Source organism: Epinephelus fuscoguttatus, linkage group LG24 (assembly GCF_011397635.1).
Source record: "Epinephelus fuscoguttatus linkage group LG24, E.fuscoguttatus.final_Chr_v1".
NCBI lineage: Eukaryota > Metazoa > Chordata > Actinopteri > Perciformes > Serranidae > Epinephelus > Epinephelus fuscoguttatus.
In genome coordinates, this window is record NC_064775.1 from 18,725,578 (window position 1) to 18,747,310 (window position 21,733).

The following is a 21,733-nucleotide window of genomic DNA, read 5'->3' on the forward strand; positions in this document are numbered from 1 at the left end:
ACAGAAAACTTAAATCCCCAGTTAAATGACCATTTTTCTATTTTAACAATAGCCTCTTGTAGTTGTAGAATCCCATTCCTTTCTCTAAACTTAAAAAAAAACATCATTTATCATAATAGAAAATAACAAAGGATTCACTATACTACCTTGAGCAGTGGCGGCTCCTGCCAAATTTCTCAGGGGGGGGCAATTGTTGTGATGATGGCTGAGGTGACCCGTTCAATGAGTAAATTTGAATTAATTTGGCTCTACAATGACTGAACAATCCACTGTGATCATCAACAGACTATTTTTCATCAGTTTGCCCACATAAATACCTTTGAATGTAAACAGAGACCTGTTTTACCATTAATCAAATAAAACTGAGTAAGGTATTCACGGAGTCACTGTCATTCTTAATCAGAAAACATTTTATTATAGCTAAGTGGAAATTCATTTTGTGTTCTGATTAAATGCAGGCATACCCTACAACTTAATACAGTGCACATCACATAGTATCACTGCTCTTTGACCTGACCTGAACAGGTTTTTTGTTGTTGTTTTTCAGTTTCAGTTATATACTGGGGGCATTTTGGGCATTGGGGCACGTGTCCCCCTCAATGTATATGGTGACTACGGCCCTGTCAGCATGCATAATTAGGCCTCAGTTGTCTGGGTGCGCAAAGTTGAAGTGGCTGGTCTTGTCATACAAAGTTTGATGGAGTGTCAACTGGACAATATGGAGATATTTGCATCCTGAAAGCCGGACTACAAATGTGGATAAACAGGGAGAAACACACGCAAGCCTAAGACGTGGTAAGATACGATATTCCTCACTATATGAAGTGACTGATAACAAGATCTGTATAATGGATTGTAAAGAAATTCGTCAGGTTTTTATCTTGTAGACACTTGATCTGGATTTATAGCATGATGGGATGACAGCACAATGATGTGTGTGATCACTGGAAAGCCCCGTCCTGCGCTCCGGTTCCGCTGTTTCACGTGATGTGTGACTTCTCGCTAATGGTCGCGGAGAATATCCATAGAGAAGAACGGGTGTGAATTTGGACGCACTATGCGCTGTTACTTTATAACCTATATGGTTAAAAACCCTCATGGATCAGCTGGAAACGTTAGCCATGTTGATCTTGGATGTGACCCCTGCGCTGTGGCGCTGCCTCACGTGATGTCGGAATAATCGGAAAAATGAGTTTCCGACCGTAAAGCAATATTTCAGTGGAAACGGTTGACGACGTGTTTTTTTTAAACATTTTGAGTGATAAAATACAACACATCTTATTTGCAATGTCCATGATGTCTCCACATTAGGACTTAAACACTCATGAACACACAATGAAGTAAGAACGACTTCCCGTCATGGGAAATCGGACCATCCGAGGAGCACAGGAATGATACTTGGTGGTTTACGTATAACGAAAACACGTTGGGGCAAGCCCTCCCGGAACCCATAGAGATTGCATTGGAGTGCCTGCATTTAGAAAAAAAAGCATTTTACATGGAAGTCTATGAGAGTGAGTCGGGGCGATTTCCAGCCAGGCTGATATCGCCCCAGACAATGACAGTTTTAGGCGGGGGCCAGCAGGGGCCAGTGCCCCCGTAGCTCCGAGTCCGGCCCCCCCTGTGCCCCCCCCCCGCCGAGGAGTCGGAGGGGGAACGCGGAACTAAATCGTCTCAACAGGTTGCCGGTCGGACCACTTAAAGAGGCGCACCCAGTGAATCATGCAGAATACACCACACAAGAAGGAAAAGGGCCTGAGTTTTCTAGTGTTTAGTGTTTCCCATACATTGACTAATTTGCCCTGCCACAATCTCCAAAAAATGGCCCGATATAAAATGCCTCCGGTAAATGAACGTCACTCTGTAGCGCACCGGCTGGAGCTCCTACTGGGAATTCTTCGGCTGCCCCCTCCCCCTCACCCTCCCCGGCCTCACCACAGACGTCGCTCTCCTAGCGCTAATGTGAGCCTGAGTTGATAGAGCAGACCGCATTTCTAAGCGGAATATTGAAGAATACTGACAGCCACTTCGTGAGCATTCTTGAAAACACCCAGAAAACATCAGTAGAGAATTGTGTGGCTGTATTTAAGACAACTCTGAGCCTGCACGGCAACACACAGCACCACTGAGGTAAGCTCTGAAAACTTTTTCCTTTTCATTTGACTCATGCCTGTCACATCATGTTTGTGTAGTGATGTGAAATACGATCCGGAGTTTTCATGGGTCTTTTATTTTGAAAATCGACTGGATACTCTCGTCTTTTCTGCGCCTGACTTCCTGTTTGACTCATTTGGTCTGTGCAAATTGACGTGCCGTCAGAAATAGACCCGGCGCGTAATTTTAGCGGAGCGGAGTGCCGAGCCGCTTCTAGGCCGCGGCTGGTGGAGCAGCTTCTTGAATGGCTGCTATTAGCTCCAGCACCCGCGCCTCGGCCGGATCTCGCACGCCACGGATCCAGTGGGTTGCTATAAATGGGCCTGTCCCAGAGGCATTCAACTACCTGAGGGCTTTTGAAATGCTCTGATTCAGGGTGCTGTACTTGCAAATCGAGAGGGAGGGAGGAAAGCAGTAATTTGTGCCTGTTTGTGTGTAATTTATTTGAATCTCACCTTTTGTTTTCCTTTCGTTTTGCGTATTTTGTATTGTTTTGCGTATCTGGACCTGTACTTGTGAGTGTGAGAATTTTAAAAGAATATTTTGTCTGCACATGATTTTAAATATTAAAATAGCCCTCCAGAGGCAGATCAGTACGTCAGTCATTTTTCTTTTGATTACTGAAATGTTTAACCACTAATACTTGGCCGTATTTTAAGTGTAACCCTTCACCATAACATAGTACAACTAGTGTTTTTATCAGTAAAAATGGAACATTTTTCACACATAAAAAGCACAAAGATGTTGAAATCTAGGCATATTCTGCCATCATAACTTTGCTCTCAGAATTCACCAGATTGATGCCTTTAAATCAAATACAAAATTTTCTCCCGGGGGAGCATGCCCCCGGACCCCCTTACACATATATATATCTTACTGTTCAGACTTAGATATTTGACCATACTTGTATGTGCCCCTGTATCAAAAGGACTGGCCCTAGCTTGGCCCCCCCATTGAAACTGGCCTAGAACCGCCACTGGCCCCAGAGGGCCGGAACGTGACTTAACACTGCATCTGACTGGATATTCAGAGGCAGGACGAGCTGTTTCAAGTGAAAATGATCAGAATAATTAATATGTTGTGTGTATATATGACAATAATCATGATGATAATCATACATTTATTATCATCATCTTTCTTTTCTTTTGTGGCTCAAGGAGGGGCGGCGCCCTATCGCCCTCTATTGGCCAGCCGCCTCTGACCTTGAGGTGTTCCATTTTCAACAACAAAATTTCCAGAGTAGTGCCTTCCTACTCTCAGTCTTCCACACAGGAAATCCTTGATCCATCGGTACAGTGGTCCTTTAATCCCCAATTTATTTAATTTAATTAATAATCATTCCCTCCACATCATATCATATGCCTTTTCTACATTGAAGAAAATGCCCTACCACACTTTCCCTATTAATCTGTGCTTTTCTTATTTCATGTTCTAAACATAAAACTGGGTCCATAGTATTTCTGCCTCTTCTGAATCCACTTTGATACTTTGATAAACAACCTTTGCTTTCTACATAATATGTTAATTTTTCATTTACCATTCTCTCCATAATTTTTCATACATTGGATGATAATAATAATAATAAACATAATAATAATAACAATAAATGTATTTGGGGCGGCACTGTGGTGTGGTGGTTAGCACTGTTGCCTCACAGCAAGAGGGTTCCTGGTTTGATCCCGGGTGTGGGAGCCCTTCTGTGTGGAGTTTGCATGTTATCCCCGTGTCAGCGTGGGTTCTCTCCGGGCACTCCGGCTTCCTCCCACAGTCCAAAGACATGCAGATTGGGGACTAGGTTAATTGATAACTCTAAATTGTCCGTAGGTGTGAATGTGAGCGTGAATGGTTGTCTGTCTCTATGTGTCAGTCTGGCGATAGTCTGGCGACCTGTCCAGGGTGTACCCTGCCTCTCGCCCGATGTCAGCTGGGATAGTCTCCAGCTCCCCGTGCAGTTAGAAGACGAATGAATGATGAACTGTCAATACCTGAATGCATAGCATTAGTTAATAAATTACCTCCAGATTAGAGTTAAACTCTGAAGTGGGATATTTCAGGTCCTCTGTGTGTATCCTGCCCTTTGTCTCAGGGCTGAAATAATCCCATCCACTGATTCAAGTGACGACTGTTACCTGTTAGGAGAGAATGCTAATTCCAGTTGTAAGTCAGAGACTCCCCGAAGGATTTATTCTCAGAAATAAGGAACTGTAATCCTTTCCAATTATTATCTGTTGTTTGGATGACAGGAAGGTTTAGAAACAGAGTTGCTAAGTGACTCTTCATCCTGACTAAATTTAATATAAAATTCTGATTGCTTTCCGAAACAAATGAAGCTCTCAGACAGTTTGAAGTAAATTCTAAACAGACATAATTGACTAGTTTAATACATTAATCTTTAATTGATCTTTAATTAATTGAGACAGCAGCAGAGACCGATGATAAATCGAGACGGCCCACTTTAGATTCATTTCCTGTATGTGTCACGTGGGTCTTGCCACTGCCTCACCTTTAGGAGACTAGCCATGGCCCTGAGACCATTCATTATATTGAAAAAAGTGAACATGAGTACAGATTTGGACCCAAACCTTCCGACACTGAAATGGCATTTTCTCAGACACACAAATCAGGAGAACATTAAATTTGTTCGAGACATGTCTCTGTTTAAGCAACATACTCCCAAGTGATCTGGCAACAACTGATGTGCTCTTACAGTGGGTTGATATCAGATAAGAATAAGAAGAATAAGAACAACATTATTCATCCCCAAGGGGAAATTCAGTTATCTGTCAGCTCATCTATTATATGTCAAAGAATTCTGAAGCCTGATGGCTGTTGGTATATAGGATCTTCTGTATCTCTCTGTCCTGCATCGAAGAGAGAGGAGCCGTCCACCACAGTTTTTTTGGTCCATCAAGGTGTTGTGGAGTGGATGATCTGAGTTGTTCATGATGGCCTCGAACATCTTCAGTGTGCATCTCTCCACCACCTCCTCCAGTGTGTCCAACCTGACTCCAATCACAGAGCCAGCTCTTTTGACTAGTTTGTCCAGCCGCCTTGCATCTTTGTGTCTGATGCTTCCTCCCCAGCAGACTGCAGCATAAAACAACACACTTGCCACCACAGACTGATAAAACATCTGCAGCATCTTAATACAGATGTCGAGAGATCTGAGCTTCCTCAAGAATAAGAGGCGGCTCTGCCCCTTTTTGTAGAGAGCATCTGTGTTTAGGGACCAGTCCAACTTATTATCCAGGTGTACACCTAGATACTTATAGCTTGGCACCACCTCGATGTCCACCCCACAGTTATTCACTCGCTGAAGAGGGGGCTTGGACCTGCAGAAATCTATGATCATTTCCTTGGTCTTTGAGGTGTTCAGAAGGAGACAGTTCTTGTGACTCCAGTCACTGAAGGCTTTTATCAGGTCCCTATATTCAGACTCCTGCCCATTCCTGATACATGCCACAATAGCAGTGTCGTCCGAATATTTCTGGACGTGGCAGGACTCAGAGCTGTATTTGAAGTCCACCGTGTACAGTGTGAACAGGAATGGAGCCAGGACAGTCCCTTGTGGAGCCCCCATACTGCTCATTAATGTCCCAGAAACACAGTTCCCCAACCTGACATACTCAATCAATCAATCAATCAATTTTATTTATAAAGCCCAATATCACAAATCACAATTTGCCTCACAGGGCTTTACAGCATACGACATCCCTCTGTCCTTAAGACCCTCACAGCGGATAAGGAAAAACTCCCCAAAAAAACCCCTTTAACGGGGAAAAAAAACGGTAGAAACCTCAGGAACTGAGGAGGGATCCCTCTTCCAGGACGGACAGACGTGCAATAGATGTCGTACTGTGGCCTTCCTGTCAGGTGGAGGAGTTTGAGTGTCCCTGTGAACTGGGAGCTGTGTTGTCTGGGGCCAATAGCCCCTGGTAGGGTCTCCCAAGGCAAAGTGGTCCCGGGGGAGGGACCAGACTAAGAGCGATTCAGAGACCTTCGATGAAGCGGACCACTCGGGAAAAGAGTACCTCGCCCGGTATGGGGAAACCGGGGCCTCCTCCTGGAGCCAGACCTGGGGGGAGAGCTCGCCAGCGAGCGTCTGGTGGCCGGGCCTTAGACCATGGGGCACGGTCAGGCTCAACCCGAATTGATAACGTGGAGCTGTCGCCCTGTGTGCCCACCAACCTCAGAATTGTATTCCTGCTTTTTGCAGATGATGTTGTTCTGTTGGCTGCATCACACCGTGACCTCCAGCATGCACTGGAGCGTTTTTCACCCGAGTGTGAAGCAGTTGGGATGAGAGTCAGTACCTCCAAGTATGAGGCCATGGTCCTCTGTCGGAAACCGGTGGTTTGCCCTATCCGGGTTGGGGGAGAGCTACTGCCTCAAGCGAGGGAGTTCAAGTATCTTGGGTGTCTTGTTCACGAGTGAGGGTAGAATGGAGTGTGAGATGGATCGGTGCGGCTTCTGCAGTGATGCGGGTGCTGCGCCAGTCCGTCCTGGTGAAGAGGGAGCTGAGCCGGAAAGCAAAGCTTTCAATTTACTGGTACAGCTATGTCCCAACCCTCACCTATGGTCATGAACTCTGGGTAGTGACCGAAAGAATGAGATCGCGGATACAAGCGGTGGAAATGAGTTTTCTTCATGGGGTGGCAGGGCTCAGCCTTAGAGATAGTGTGAGGAGCTCGGACATCCGGAGGGAGCACGGAGTAGAGCCGCTGCTCCTTCACGTCGAAAGGGGTCAGTTGAGGTGGCTCGGGCATCTGATCAGGATGCCTCCTGGGCGCCTCCCAAGTCAAGTTCGTGACATGCAATAGAGCCGAATTAGCAAGATGCAGTAACAGGACATGAGTGTTAGCAAAGGAGAGAGAGAGAGAAGGAGAGAAGGTGCTCGGTGTATTATTATATTTTAGTGTGGCAGAAGCTCAGTCCATAGGGACTTGGGTTGGGAACCGGAGGGTCGCTTGTTCAAGTCCCCGTCCTGACCAAAATATGGAGCGTGGACTGGTAGCTGGAGAGGTGCCAGTTCACCTCCTGGGCACTGCTGAGGTGCCCTTGAGCAAGGCACCGAACCCCCCCACCGCTCGGAGCGCCTGTCATGGGCAGCCCCACTCTGACATCTCTCCACTTTGTTCATGTATAGGTCCTGTTTGTGCATGTGCGTGTGTTCAGACCTGTGTGTACTTTATTAATCGGGGATTAATAAAGTATATAAAATTAATTTTAAAAAAAAAGTATTGTAGGGGGTCCTCCGGCAGACTAGGCTTAAGTCAGCCTAACTAGGGGCTGGTCCAAAACAAGCCTGAGCCAGCCCTAACTATAAGCTTTATCAAAAAGGAGAGTCTTAAGTCTAGTCTTAAATGTGGAGACAGTGTCTGCCTCCTGCACTGCAACAGGAAGATGATTCCACAGGAGAGGAGTCTGATAGCTGAAGGCTCTGGCTCCTGATCTACTTTTGGAGACTTTAGGGACCACGAGTAACCCTGCATTCTCAGAGTGCAGTGTTCTGGTGGGATAATAGGGCACTAGGAGCACTCTAAGATGTGACAGAGCCTGACCATTTAAAGATTTGTAAATTAAAAGTAGGATTTTAAATTCAATTCTGCATTTTACAGGGAGCCAGTGCAGAGAAGGTAAAACAGGAGAAATATGATCTCGTTTCTTAGTTCCTGTTAGTACACGTGCCGCTGCATTCTGAATTAGCTGTCAGCTGTTTCCTGTTTATCCAGTGCCAGTGGGTTGCATGTGTGGTGTCATCAACAGCTCCTCCCACAAGTCTTCAACAGCCCCTCCCGTTGCGGAAGGTCACCTTGGTCTTTTTAAACTAAAAGGGCTCTGCCAATATGACTACCCTACCAGGCGGAAAATTGGGCACCTCGGATCAACTCGCCAATCCGGCTCTGTGTGTCTAAATGCTCGCAGCTTGCCGGCAAAACGGCCCAACATTTGTGGAAAATCTGGCAGTGTAAAAGACACTGTGTAAAACAGCACTTCAAAGAATAATCTCTTTGCTGGAAATTCACTGTACTGTAATAAAGTGTGTTTTATTTTATTTTATTTTTTACAAACTTGACACTTTTGTGAGTCACTTGTGATCCATTAAGAATGGATCCGCGGTTGCTAATAAGTGGTTAATGACTCTTTTGGACCGTGAGCCACCAGCCGGGAACTACTCTTGTATAGTTTATTTAGCCTTAGCTAGCGGGAGTGCCATCATTGGCAGTTTGTTGGTTTTTTATCTCCGTTTATAGTTTTCATGATTTAATTAAACTATTTCATTAGAAGTGAAGTAACATGTTTTGTAGTAGCCTAATTCCTAGGGGTGGGGGAAAAATTGATGCAGGATAATATTGCAATATCTTTGTGTGGCAATATCGTATCGTCACACAGTGCCAAGTAACTTTTTTTTTATCATATACATATTAATATGAAAAATACAAATTAAACTTTAGGTAGCCCACTAGAATAATATATTCAGTTGCTTTTCAGTCCACTAGATATATTTTGCTGCTGTAAAAAAGGCTGATGTGAGATGAACTGACAGAAAACTTTATTTTATTAGATAAAGCAGATGTTGACAAATTTTCCTTCAGCGACTTAATTTACATTTTAAAAAAGGTAATAAATCGCAATATATTTTATCGCAATATTCAGCATATTGTGATAATATTGTATCATGTCTCAAGTATCATGATAATGCCATATTGTGGGTCTTCTGGTAATTCCCACCCCTACTAATTCCATAGAGTGCTTCAGGGATGACCTTATTCTATAGGCCCATGTGGAAGTTAGTGCTCCTTAGTTCCCATGGGATTTTTCCATTGGATTTTGGATTTTTTTTTTGTAAGTTCAATGGCAAACAAATGGTTATGATACCTTTACATTTTGTTTAGCAAGATCACAAATGAGCACCACTTGTATGATTTTTGAAGCCTAAATGCAATCACCAGAAGAAAAAAGTTGATGTTAGGCTATAAATTAACTACACCATGGTTGCATAAGTAGCGTCATGCCAGAGTAATGTCAAAACAAGGCTGCAAAGCCGTGTCTACTACCATGACTTTCTGTAGTGTCATTAACTGCTTATTAGCCTTTCTAAGGACACATGAAAGCTTCAAAATTCATTAATGAGGCATTTACTGAGATATTTAATGTAGAAGAAAACGTAAAAGTCTCTAAAGCTTGTGCTAACCACAGACCTTATTTCAGGCATCTAACCAAAACTGCATAAACCCAAGTTCAAGTGCCTGTATTGACCAAACATGGAATGTGGACTGGTAGCTGGACAGGTGTCAGTTCACCTCCTGGGCACAGCCGAGATGCCCGTGAGAAAGGCATCAAACCCCCAACTGCTTGGGGCTCCTCGCTATGGGCAGTCCCCTCGCTCTGACATCTCTTCATTAGTACATGTGTATAGGTGCTGTCTGTGCATGTGTCTGTATTCTGGGAGTGTGTGTAATAGGAGAAGAACAGAGAATTTTTTTTTTTAGGGAAATCAATGCTTTCTTCTTCTGTCTTATAACAATACTCCTAATTGATTGACAGTCATTTCAATATATATGTATATATATATAAAAAAATGCCTTTAATTTGCCTAAAACCACATTGTACGAGATGAGTATTGATGACTGAAAAAGTAGTCTCAAATGATGATAAAGACTGAATCAACATAGCTGCAAGTGGCTTCATTGGTTACTGAAATTTAAGCAATTTATTATCTCACATTCTTAAAGCATATTCTGAAGCATTTGATCAGTAATCTGTAATAATCTGTAATGGATTACATGTTGAAAGTAACCAGGGGTCCCTGCCTGTAAATCTGTCTTGATGCTGGCGGTCTCTGGGCTGGCGGTGATAAGGGTTTAAGCTGTATTGAAGCTGGATGGATGCAGAGATCAAAGTCGGTGGTAAGAGCCTCAGAAAAATCTCACAAATCGTGCTCTCCAGATAAAAATACTTGATGCTCCTGTATGGCCACAACCAGCCTGAGGGGCCGGGAGGCTTCAGGATCTCCCCAAAAAACAACCTGTTCCTGGGACAAGTTATTGATTCTTTGGGGACCTCATATTGGTGCTTTGATCAATAACAGTGTCCTTTTTGTACTTAATTTAATAGAGTATAGGGAGCCAACATGTACATTAATATAATAACTTGACATACACTACATGGCCAAAAAAATGTGAAGCCTTACTTCCTGCTGCTCTAACAGTTTCCACTCTTCTGCTCTCAGGTTTTCCACCTGATTTTTGAGACCTGCCTGTCAGGATTGGCTACAGTTCAGCTGCAGGATCATCAGTGAGGTCCAACACTGATGTTGGGTGATAAGGTCTGGCTCACACTTCATCCCAAAGGCACTGGATGGGGTTGAGGTTGGAGCTCTATGCAGGTCAGTCAAGTTTTTTACACCAAACTGGGATAACTATTTCTTCTTGTGGCTTTGAGACAAGTCAAAGTTGCACTACCAAAGCGTACAAATCCTTTGTTTCAAGTAAAATCCAAATATTAAGTAAAATGTCGAAAACATTAGCATCAAAATACACTTAAAGTACCAGAAGTACTCATTTTGCAGAATGGCCCATTTCAGAATCGTGTGTATTATTTACACTGTTTACACTTAATGATTGTTATCGTTAATGTATTCATGTGTTCATCACTTTAATGTTGCAGCCAGTAAAGGTGCTATCTTAAACCACTTTATATACTGTTGGGTAGCTCAACCTATAATAATACATAATTAATTATTTAATTAATTAATCATATTTTACATTATTAATCTGAATCTGGAGAGTGACTAAAATTATTGAATAAATGTATTGGAGTATAAGTTTAAAGAAGCATAAAATATAAATACTCTAGTGTAGTACAAGTATGTCAAAATTATATCCGGCACAGTGCTTGAATAAATATAGGGGAGACCGGGGATAATTGGCGTGCAGCTACTTTCTCATCCTTTGATGGTCACAGAAACAAAAATGTAACATTAGAATGTTTGCTTTCTTGACCTGCACTCATCCTCATTCATTGGTCTTATGACATGCTATGAATAAGCGCCCCACAAATGACATTACATCCTCAATGTAAAGTTATGTAAATAACGTTAAGTGGTGGAGGTTATGTTTAGCCAGGTAAAGTTACTGTGGTTAGGAGAAACTTGCTAATGATGTGCCTTTAAAGGACTCATTGGTCACATGGTACTGAACCCCAGAAAATCCTCATGTTTTATGACCCATCCACCTCCTCAACCTTAAATGGACCACTTAGGGGCACTTTCTTCTTTAGTCGTGTGAGCGCATTGGTCACGTGGTTGCAGCCTTTCAAATTGTTTGGGTTGAGCACAAATTACTGGCTCATCATTCCGTGGAATATGTACGAATTTTGGTGCATTACTTTTCGTAGGAAAACTCTATCTATCATCTACCATGGTAGAACATCTAAATGTAACTTTTTGGTAAACATTTCAATTTTATGGCATCAAAAGTAAAAAAGTGGGCTGTAAAGAGAGATACTGGAAATGCGATACTTCTTGTTAATAAACATTAGCAGTGGGAATCACCAGAGGATCCACGATATGATATTATCATAATACTTAAGTCACGATACAACACTATTGCGATTTTAAATATGATGTGATAAGCTGAGTATTGCAATAAAATATATTGTGATATATTGCCTTTTTCAACAGTAAATTATGTTGCTAAAGGAAAACGTCAACATCTGTTTAATCTAAGAAGAAAAAGTTTTCAGTCTGTTCATCTCACCTCAGCAAAATGTATAGTGGACTGAAAAAGCAACTGATTATATTATTCTAGTAGGCTACCTAAAGTTTAATTTGTTTTTTCATATTAATAATTTATATAATATAAAAAATCAATACTTGGCACTGTGTGACAATACGATATTGCCACACAAAAATATCGCAATACTATGCTGTATCAATTTTTCCCCCACCCCTAATAAACATATGAATTAGCTACATTTTGATGTGGGAGTTGAAAGTCTGTGATAAGTGATGGCAGCTGGCTGACATGATTTTATTACAAAGTTGGGTCAAATGTGAGCAGGGTTGGTTGGCACATTTGCATATCAATTGTAATAGTAACATTTGTATCTGTAGCTGTATTTTGAGAGATTAAAACTACCTTGAAAGATTAAAAACAATGTTTATATTGCTTGTTATTTATTCATTCATTTATTGGCCATCGCTGCTTATCCTGGTGGGGGTCACAGGGGGCTGGAGCCTATCCCAGCTGACACACTATGGACAATTTAGAGTCACCAATTAACATAGCCTGCATGTCTTTGGACTGTGGGAGCATTCAAACTCCATACAGAAGGGTTCCCCCACCCCTGGTCCAAACTAGGAACCCTCTTGCTGTGGGGTGACAATGCTAACCACTGCACCACCATGCCACCTAGTTATGTATTATTACTTTCAACTGACAATGTCAAAAGTATACCTACTAATGAATTAAGCACATAATTGCTTAACATGTTTGTTTGTTTTAAAATGGGCAGATATTGTATTAAATGTTCAGGTTTTCTTGTTTTTGTTTGAATTAAATGTTCAAATTGTTTCTATTGATTGTTTCAGTTTTTCGTAACTATTGAATTTTAACATTGTGTTAGCTAACCCCAAAACAAAATGCACAACATGTCTTAAATCACTTTAATCTTTAATTTTAGAAAATATTTATGTACATTAAAACATTGCTTATTTATAGCTGAGGGCTGAACCTTTCCTTTGCGGCTGGTTATAATATTCAACATAAATTATGCCAGAGAAATAAGTATGCCAACCAACCCCAGTCTTCCCTACTTAGTGACTTTTAATCAGTGGTTATTTATCTCTTCTCTATATCACATTGTAGTACTCTGTTGTGACTTTACTGCACTTTTAATAGCCATATAAAACTGTAGTTGTGCTGCGAAATATCTGATATTGTATTATACTCTCTCCACCTGTCAGTCACCATCATAACCAGAATAAATTGGATGTTTCTCTGATAGTGCCATCGATTCATTTCTATCTCAGCCCACCACGCTGCAGCATTGAACAGCCTCCACTATTGATCTGCAGGCCTGTTAAAACCTCCTTGGGAACATCATCTGATTTTTTTTATATATATATAGATATGTAAAACACCTTTTTTCAAACCATAAAATCTTTGTACCAGATAGAACATGTCACATTGTTGCAGACAAGGATGAGGCTGTGTACAAATCAGCTAGGATGATTGATAATGATTTAATTTTTCCCCAGGTGATCTGATTATAATTTAACACATATCTGACTCATGTGTTAAGGCACCTGTTTTTAGGATTTGGTTGTTTTCCCAAAGTGGGTTTTAATGTAAACCACAGGCTTTTTGACACATAAAGACTTCTTTAATGCCAGACGTAACCAAGGGGCTGCAGAAATGTCAGGCAGCCAGCGGCCATAAACCCCCCACCCCCCACCCCCGCACACACACACACACACACACACACACACACACACACACACTTACTTCCCATCCTCATGTCTTGCAATACATTGATGTATGAAACATTATTGATATGCTGATATTTTGTTTGTTTGGTGCCTGATTCTGGAGTATCTGGGGCACTCCTTGACCTTTTGATACGTTTGATACTCTTGATACTTCTGATGCGGATGCATGATTGAATATATGTTCAGAGGAACACTACCTATGGTAATATCGGACTGATCTAGTGTCTGGGGATTGTTTGTTTGTATGTTTCTTCTTTTGTGTATTATGTCTAATGTTCTATTTGTGTTTTATGTTGGGCCCCCTCCTAAAAGCTTTGGGTAGCTTACTTGGGGTGTCCCCTTCACACATCCAAATTTGTGATGCATTTATTAAATGGTATCGGTATTATTTTGATGTGTGAATAAAAATCAAATCAAATCAAATCAAATCAAATCTGTCACCTGTTCTGCCCTGTTGTAAACCCAAGATATTGAGGGTTGACCTTTGACCTTGCGACATGCGAATATGGCCCATGTTACCCTCCAAAATAAGCCTTTCTCATATCTTTTAATGGTGAAGAAAATACAAAATACACCATAATAGCCAAATACCTCACAGTACATAATCTATATTGATAAAATATCTCCTGTTTGAATTTAGAAAACATTCACTGTGTATATTAGCCTGAGTATTTAACTATAAATCTTAACATAATGATAATAAGGGGATTTATTATAAGGAGGTGTGTCCGTAAACTTCACCAGCACTGTTTCAGACCACCATTAGAGGATTTTTCAAACACATGGCTGCAGCAGATGCATCAAAGGTCATGCTTACAAACCACAACCTGCATGCAAAGCCACCAATATTTCATTTCACTGTATATAATGAAATAGGCATTTTGTGACAGGAAATAAATGTTACAGAAGTATAAAGAAATTAAGTTAAAAAAAATAATGATTGTATTGATATTTATGAGCAATAACGTAATTTTTGAGTCGTAATAGTCCCTGAATTTACTTTCTCAAAAAAAGAAAGAAAAACAAAGAAAATAAATTAGGTTAAAAAAAAAACAGTCCAGCAGCAGTATTGGTCATTTATTTATTAAAACATGAACAATGACAGTTTACTCTGATAACAACAACAGTCTACTGAATATTATTATTATATTAATCACTATATGACTAATATATGTTATGAAAAACCTAAATGTGATGGGAAACACTCGTCTTGTATCAAAACTGCCTCTTTATAAGAGTGTAAAATGGTATATTTCACTTACAGCCAATCATTTTGGCCTGACAGGCTGTTAAAATTGCATTGCAAAAATTAAACAAAAATTAAAAGGTAAATTGGGCTATGAATTAATTTCTCCTGTTTTGCAGATAGTAATTACATTGGTCCAAATTTTGCAAAGCAGGTCACTAAATCTTATAAGAACAAAATTATTTTGTGTTGGAAATTGTTCTCATTTTCACTTGTTTTTGAGGAAAATGCAATTTATCAACAAATATTAGATTTTAAAGTTCACAGATGTCAAACTATCAGAAACGACTGTTGGGATTAAATCAGAAGGAGTGTAGAGGAAAAACGTCCCCATGTGTATTCTCTAATGTCTCTAAAATGGCAACGTGTCAAGGAATAACTTATCTATTATTGCAGGCGGCGGCACCAAATCCTCCAGCTTCAAATAAAAAATCCTCTGCAGGCCTTGGATGCACAGAGTGCGAAGTTCACGCAGTTTTTCCAAAAGTCTGGACAAATGGCTGGACCAATAGTCTGAGCCTCCGTCGGCGTCCTTCAAGCACTTAACAATGTTGTTCTGCAGCTCCTCCACTTTCTTCGGCTCCTTAAGTCCGTGCCGCTCTGCTGGTCCATATATCACATTACAAACATATTAGATAACAAATAATGACACATAATGAGCACTGTAAAATCTGAAAAGTTGATCTTACTTTAAAAAAAAAAAGTAGTAAACCCGACTGTCTTGAGGAAGTGAGTAAATATAACTGCTAATATTAAGTTATGTTTGCTTTATATCTTATTAAGTTTATGTTAAATTTAGTTGTACTAACTTAATTTAATAAAGTTGTTGCAATTAAAAAAAAGACAGGCGAAATCAGCTTGTTCTTTGTAAGTGTTAGTAACTTAAATAAACCAAGTTGATCATAACAGAGGATTTTGCATATGATGGAGTTAGGATATCTATATGTTCTGTGTTATTAACATGTTTTCAGAATATAAAAATATGATTGACTAGTTTGCTAAAAATCTAGGAAACTGATTGCCTTTAGAAAGGTAAATAAATATAACTATTAATCCTAAATTATGCTTACTTCAAATTGTTAAGTTTACTTGAAATTTAGTTGTACTTATTTAATTTAGTGAAGGTTTTGCAACTTAAAAAAGACCAATGGAATTAACCTGTTCTTTGTAGTCTTAGCAACTTAACTTGACATGACAAAGGGGTTTTTTTATATGCTGTACCTGGGATATCTACATGTTCGGTTTTGTTAACATGTGTAAGAATTTACAGATTTGATTGACTAGTATGTAAAAAATCTACCCCATGATAGCACTACTCAGAGTAATACCGGACTTTATTGAAGGATGGGCACATACTTACCTTCTTCAGATTCTATTTACTGCAGCTATTACACTATTCACTGGCTACTCATGCAATCTGGTTACAAAAACTACAGGAATTGTACTGTCTGGAAAATATCATCCATTACTTACACTTGCAGGAAGTCAAGAGTGTTAAGAGTGTAATTATGCCAGATCCTACATAATTATTGAACTGTATTCCCTGTTTGTTTTTTCTGTAATTTCATTTATTATTATTATTATTATTAATATTATTCTCCTCTATTTTTTATGTTATTTTATTTTTTCAACCATGAAGTGCAAGTAGATTTATGTGAGCAGAATGTGGATGTGGGGAGTGGGAGGATGTAAGAGGTGGAGTGTTGGTATGTTGAAGATGACATTGTATATTTCTATGTTTTAATGTGTGGTCCTGAAATTCAAAATGAATATAACCATTGCTCTTGACTTACTTTTATTTCTAATTATGTTTACTTAAAATTTGTATTTAATACATTTTGTGAGGTTCTTACAACTTAACAAGGATCAATAGGTGTTCTTTGTATGTGTTAGCAACTTAAGTAAACCAAGTTAGTCACACTTAACTTTATCATAACAAGGAGGATTTTACATATGATGTAATAAGGATACCTGCAAGATTTGTTTTCTTGTGTAAGAATATACAGATATGATTGAATAGTTTGCACTCAGAATACAGATACATAGTTCAGTAAACCTGGTTTACTGAACTTGCTAACACTTAGAAAGATTATGATTTCACTTGTCATTTCTAAGTTGCAACAACTTAGCAAAATTAAGTAACTTTAGCTAAATTCTAAGAAAACTTAACAATTAGATATAAAAAAAGACAAAACTAAAGATTAATAGCTATACTTACTTACCTTTTTCAAGGCAATCTGTTTACTAGATTTTTCTAAAGAAAATTCCACTTGTCAGATTTTACATTGAACCAAAAAGCATTTAAATAATTGTATTTAATTTGGAAAGAAATTAGCCATAAATAAGCATTTATCCATACTAATTGGTTGATTTTACATTGAGCAGTTAGCCTTAGCAGCCCCCAAATGTTACATGTGGTTTACAGCCAAGAAAAGGTACTTCTAATAATTTAAAGCTGTGTCTGTTTGGATAATCTGATTTTACACATATGTGTTTGGGCTTATTTTGTTACCACGTCCATTTAATCAATTATTTTATATTTCAAAAGACTTTAAATATGCATAAGCGGGCAAACAAACGTGCTCACCTGTGACCAGGGCAAGAGTGCATATGCAGGAGAAGGTGGACACATCCAGGTTCATCCTCTGCAGATTAGCAGAGAACTCAACAATGCTGTCAATCCACTCCCCAAAGCCCCGCAAGCACTGGAGCCGGTGCCACACTGAGCCGTCGCAGAAGATCAGCTTTCCTTCCTCTGGGTTGGATCTGAAACAGTACAACAGCTTGTGCTCAAATTTTAGAACCCTATCATGACAATGACAAATCCTCCTCCCATAAATTCCCACATCCTTTTGGGGCCTCTCCAGCTGTTAACCCATCTCTTATTAGTGTCAAAAGCACTGGAAAACAAATCCATTCCCCAGTTTGGTTGTGTTTATTGGCAGAGCCATCGACAAACATATTTACATGCTGTGGACTGATTGCTAATTCAGGGGCCAAACCTGCTGAGGAAAAGGAAAAGTCATGTCAGAAGTCACTTACCTGTATGACAAACGTAAAACAAAGAGCTCCAGGAAAGCTGAGTAGAAAAGGAGTTCTTGGTCGTGTTTGGGCAGGGAAGTGAAGCCTGGGATCCTCTGCGCCCAACCTCGAATCACCTCCATCGATCTGGTCAGGAGGTCATAAAACTGCCGCACGTGCTGAGCGTCATCTCCTGATGGGCTTTCTGAATTCTCCTTGAACTAGTGAAAGATCACCAGTGAAGGAATGAAGGAGAAAATATCACTGACAACTCTAACATGCCCTTTTGTTGTGTTACACCTAATTTATTGGTAAAGCAATGAAACGCCCACACTGCTTACTTTAAAGTAGTCAAGGCGAGAAGGGGGAGAGTTCGATTCCACATGCGCCCTGATGAGGGCGCTCAGTAGGGTGCTAACAGGTGAAGACGAGTCTGGAAGGGTTTTAGGTTTGGATGGCAGGCGACCTCTTCGACCTTTCAGACCATCTGTCCTCACCACTGCAGAGCACGAGGAGAAACAGAACACTTAGATTGGAATGACCATTCTCTGACCCTGAAGGTCAGACATGATGAAACGTGTTTCTTTTTTGGTTTACCTTCTTTGACCATTCCCACTGCAAGGCACTTCTGGAAGCGACAGTATTGGCATCGGTTCCTCCTGCGTTTGTCCACAGGGCAGCTTTTGGCAGCCAAACACACATACTTGGCATTTTTTTGTACTGTGCGCTGCATTGAAAAAGAAAAAGATTAATTTAATACGTGCGCTCCGGACACTAAATACAAAATTGAGCTTCAGGCTGAGGTGATGCACAAAGATCACTTTGAGTGACATTGGTTTAAATTTAGCTCTAAACCCAAAGGTGTAGGTTTTGTGTGTGTGTGTGTGTGTGTGTGTGTGTGTATGTATATATATATATGTATATATTTGTTTTTTTTCCAAAATGACAGTCCTCTGCTACTTTCATGTTTTTAGTGGGGGTGGGACAAATGCGCACATTCAGAATAATGAGGGGGACATTTTCCCTGTGTTTCCCCTGAAATCTACACCTCTGTCTGAACTTCTTTCCCAGCCGTTCCTGTTGTCTGTTTAATACCATAAAAAACCTGTTTGGTTGCACTGTCTTCACATTTCTTTGATTCTGAAAGTGTTGTAAATGCTCTGAAATGTTTCCAAATCAGTGCCCCTTTGAGACAAATAAATGACACCAATAAAATCATAAAACTACACACAGAAACATCTGCATGTACCTTTTTTGGACATGAGCATTTAAACACCATGCTGGTATTTGTAGAATCAATATGAAGGAGCTGCTTTCGAAGGTTCTCTATATGGAAGCTAAGTGGGCTTTCCACATGCACATGAGAGATGAACTCATCTGGTAGCAGCGACACCTTTTTGGAAAGGTCTCTAGGAAATGGTTTCACATAAGGAACCATTTTTGATAGCTTAGGCTAAGACGTAAGTAAAGTACAAAGCCTGAAATGGTCCTTTGAAAATTAACAGCAGCACTCGTGCTCCTGTGGGCCATCTGAGGCGGTATAAGGCATTCAGCAGGCGGACAGGGCAGTCTGGGTAAATACAGCGTCGTGGCCTTTCATAATTTGGAGAATCGCCCCCGGGAATCTCCTTCAGAGAGGGGAAGGGGGAGGATTTTATTCATGGCACGTTGGTGGCCATTTTCATACACGACATTTGCCCCGGAAACGCGCGTGTCAAGAGATCAAAACGTGCATCTGAAGCACAATGTGCAATTTAGGATCCCGGTCAGGGGTCCCTGTGGGATGTTTATTATACTCGGAGTAGGGGTCTCATTAGGCGACAGTGTGGCCGTGTAGTGAATATATCCATTTTAAGTTTTGTATTTTTAAATTTCATGAAAGCATGAAACTGTTCCTAGCAAACTAGGAACGGGGATCGCATCCTTTCACCTGTGACATGCACTTCCTGCGCAGCCTGAAAACGATTAATTTAGATTTTTCATGATTATAAAGATGCATGCGTCTTGTAAAACCATAGGCTGCCTGCAAATATCCAAGTTGAAGTCATAGTTGTGCAGCTTTAAAATAAGTTGCACTGAGAACAAACCTTGAAGAACCCTTTGCAGCCCTCGCAGGTGCGCACTCCGTAGTGCTGGCAGGCTGCGTTGTCGCCGCACACCGCGCACAGCCCCTCCGTGCTCAGCGGTCCTCGGCTGGGAGCACAAGAAGTCTGGTAGTCCATAAAGTGGTGGCCGTGGGCGAACTGGAGCGGGTGAGGAAATCCCACCCCGGGGCTGTCCAACTGCTGGTGTGCCCCGGTTGCGTCCAGGTTCATGGACACTTGGAGAGATCCGTCAAATTTCATCTGGCAGGTGGACAAACTCTGCCCGCCGTGTTGCGCATGTTTGAGGGAAAACAATGAGAATCTGGAAAGTGTGTTTTTCCTGTGTGTCGCCGCAAAATAGTCTTGTCGAAAACTGTACAGAGAGCCGGAGTCCTCCCATATGTGTCCAGGTGGAGTTTGGAAGTTGGATGTGAGCGCCGTGTGCGGAGAGGGAGAGCGGTAATAATAAACGGAGCCCGGGGAGGAGAGCAGCTCCTCGGACTGGTTTGGGTGATGCTGATTAGGCTGATAGCGCGGACACCCGTGCGCATTCTCCACCTTGACGCAGGGAATCTCCCCCTGCGCCGGCATTTGGAAGAGACACGGGGGCTTAGCGTCGTATCCGGCGCCATAAGTGTCACCCAAAGGGCCAAAACTGTGGCTCGACGTTGCAGCTGAGATTTCACTGTTAGTAAGGTCCATGCTGAACTTGACAAACTCCGGGGTGAGGAAGTCGCAGCCGCGCTCTCCGCTGGCGCTCTGAGAGGCCGGGCTGGCTCCCTGTGGAGAGGAGCCGCACTGGGTCTGGACACATGGCATGTTCCCTGAAAACATGGGCGTAATGCTGTCAGTCCAATGTGAACAAAGTAGGCAATTACTGAGCTTGTATATGGTATTACACATTGCTTTCAAACGTTTTTGCAATTTTCCTCAGGGTCATTTTTTAACATTCAATGGAAACAAATTGCGCGCACGCTAAGCAGAATTTTCCACTGGCTGAAAGGCAGCTATCAGACTATTTAAAACCATATTTTGCATTATACAGATGGAATGCATAAAGAACAGACTTCATTACCTTAAGGCTTTAGTTGTATTTTCCAGAGGATGTTATGACCCGCTATACATTGCCTGGTATGAAACAATAAAGAGAGCATCACTTGCAAGCTTCACCCTCATGCATCATTGATACCTTCATAAAGTAGTGAAGGAAAAAGTATATGCAACATACCTCAGACCTCTATCTAGCGCAGGAGGACAGTGACAACTAATCGCATCTCTGCTGTAGTGTTGCTTGTGAATCTATTAAAGCTTTAGCTGCGACCAGAGACGCTGTCTGAAGTGCAAAAGAAAATGACTGCTCACTTCTCCCACTCTCGGCTTGCAGACTAGCTGCCAGTGTCACGACAATGTGCTTTTGTTTACGTGTGCCAAACCCTTATTACGCACGAGCCACAGAGGGGTGGGGTGGTGTGTGAGGCTCATTGATTGGTGTGGGCACAGAGAGTGGTTTCGTGTAATTCGGAAATAATGCTTGTGGCCCACTTTCTTGCAGTTTGCATCATTTTATTGCGATGTTTTTAAAGAAACTATCAAACCTGGGGCTGCTACACAAAGTAGACATGTTGTGGCATTCATGTGCCGTAAGAGTAAAAGTCTGTAGGGACTGTTCGTTATTTATGAGGAGGGTGGGGTGGTGCAAAACGGGGGAGGCATGTCAAATAATTTTTTTAAGCA

At 41.2% G+C, this 21,733-nt stretch overlaps 2 protein-coding genes across 2 annotated transcripts in view; one reads left to right on the forward strand and one right to left on the reverse strand.

The window, feature by feature from the left end:
- Positions 1-1,952: 1,952 nt before the first annotated feature.
- gpd2 (glycerol-3-phosphate dehydrogenase 2 (mitochondrial)) overlaps positions 1,953-21,733 on the forward strand; it is an 83,568-nt gene continuing 63,787 nt past the window's right edge. The window contains exons 1-2 of the mRNA XM_049570314.1: positions 1,953-2,130; positions 10,388-10,543. Of these exons, the coding sequence (XP_049426271.1) occupies positions 10,516-10,543 (28 nt within the window). The 5' untranslated portion in view covers positions 1,953-2,130; positions 10,388-10,515. The remainder of the gene's footprint in view (positions 2,131-10,387; positions 10,544-21,733) is intronic.
- Positions 14,835-21,361, reverse strand: LOC125884981 (nuclear receptor subfamily 4 group A member 2-like). The gene is made up of 8 exons (XM_049570323.1): positions 21,228-21,361; positions 21,075-21,127; positions 20,003-20,823; positions 18,513-18,642; positions 18,257-18,414; positions 17,937-18,136; positions 17,482-17,660; positions 14,835-15,497 (listed from the first exon to the last, which is right to left on the reverse strand). The coding sequence occupies exons 3-8, from the start codon at positions 20,816-20,818 to the stop codon at positions 15,247-15,249; spliced, it is 1,734 nt and encodes a 577-aa protein (XP_049426280.1). The 5' UTR covers positions 20,819-20,823; positions 21,075-21,127; positions 21,228-21,361; the 3' UTR covers positions 14,835-15,246.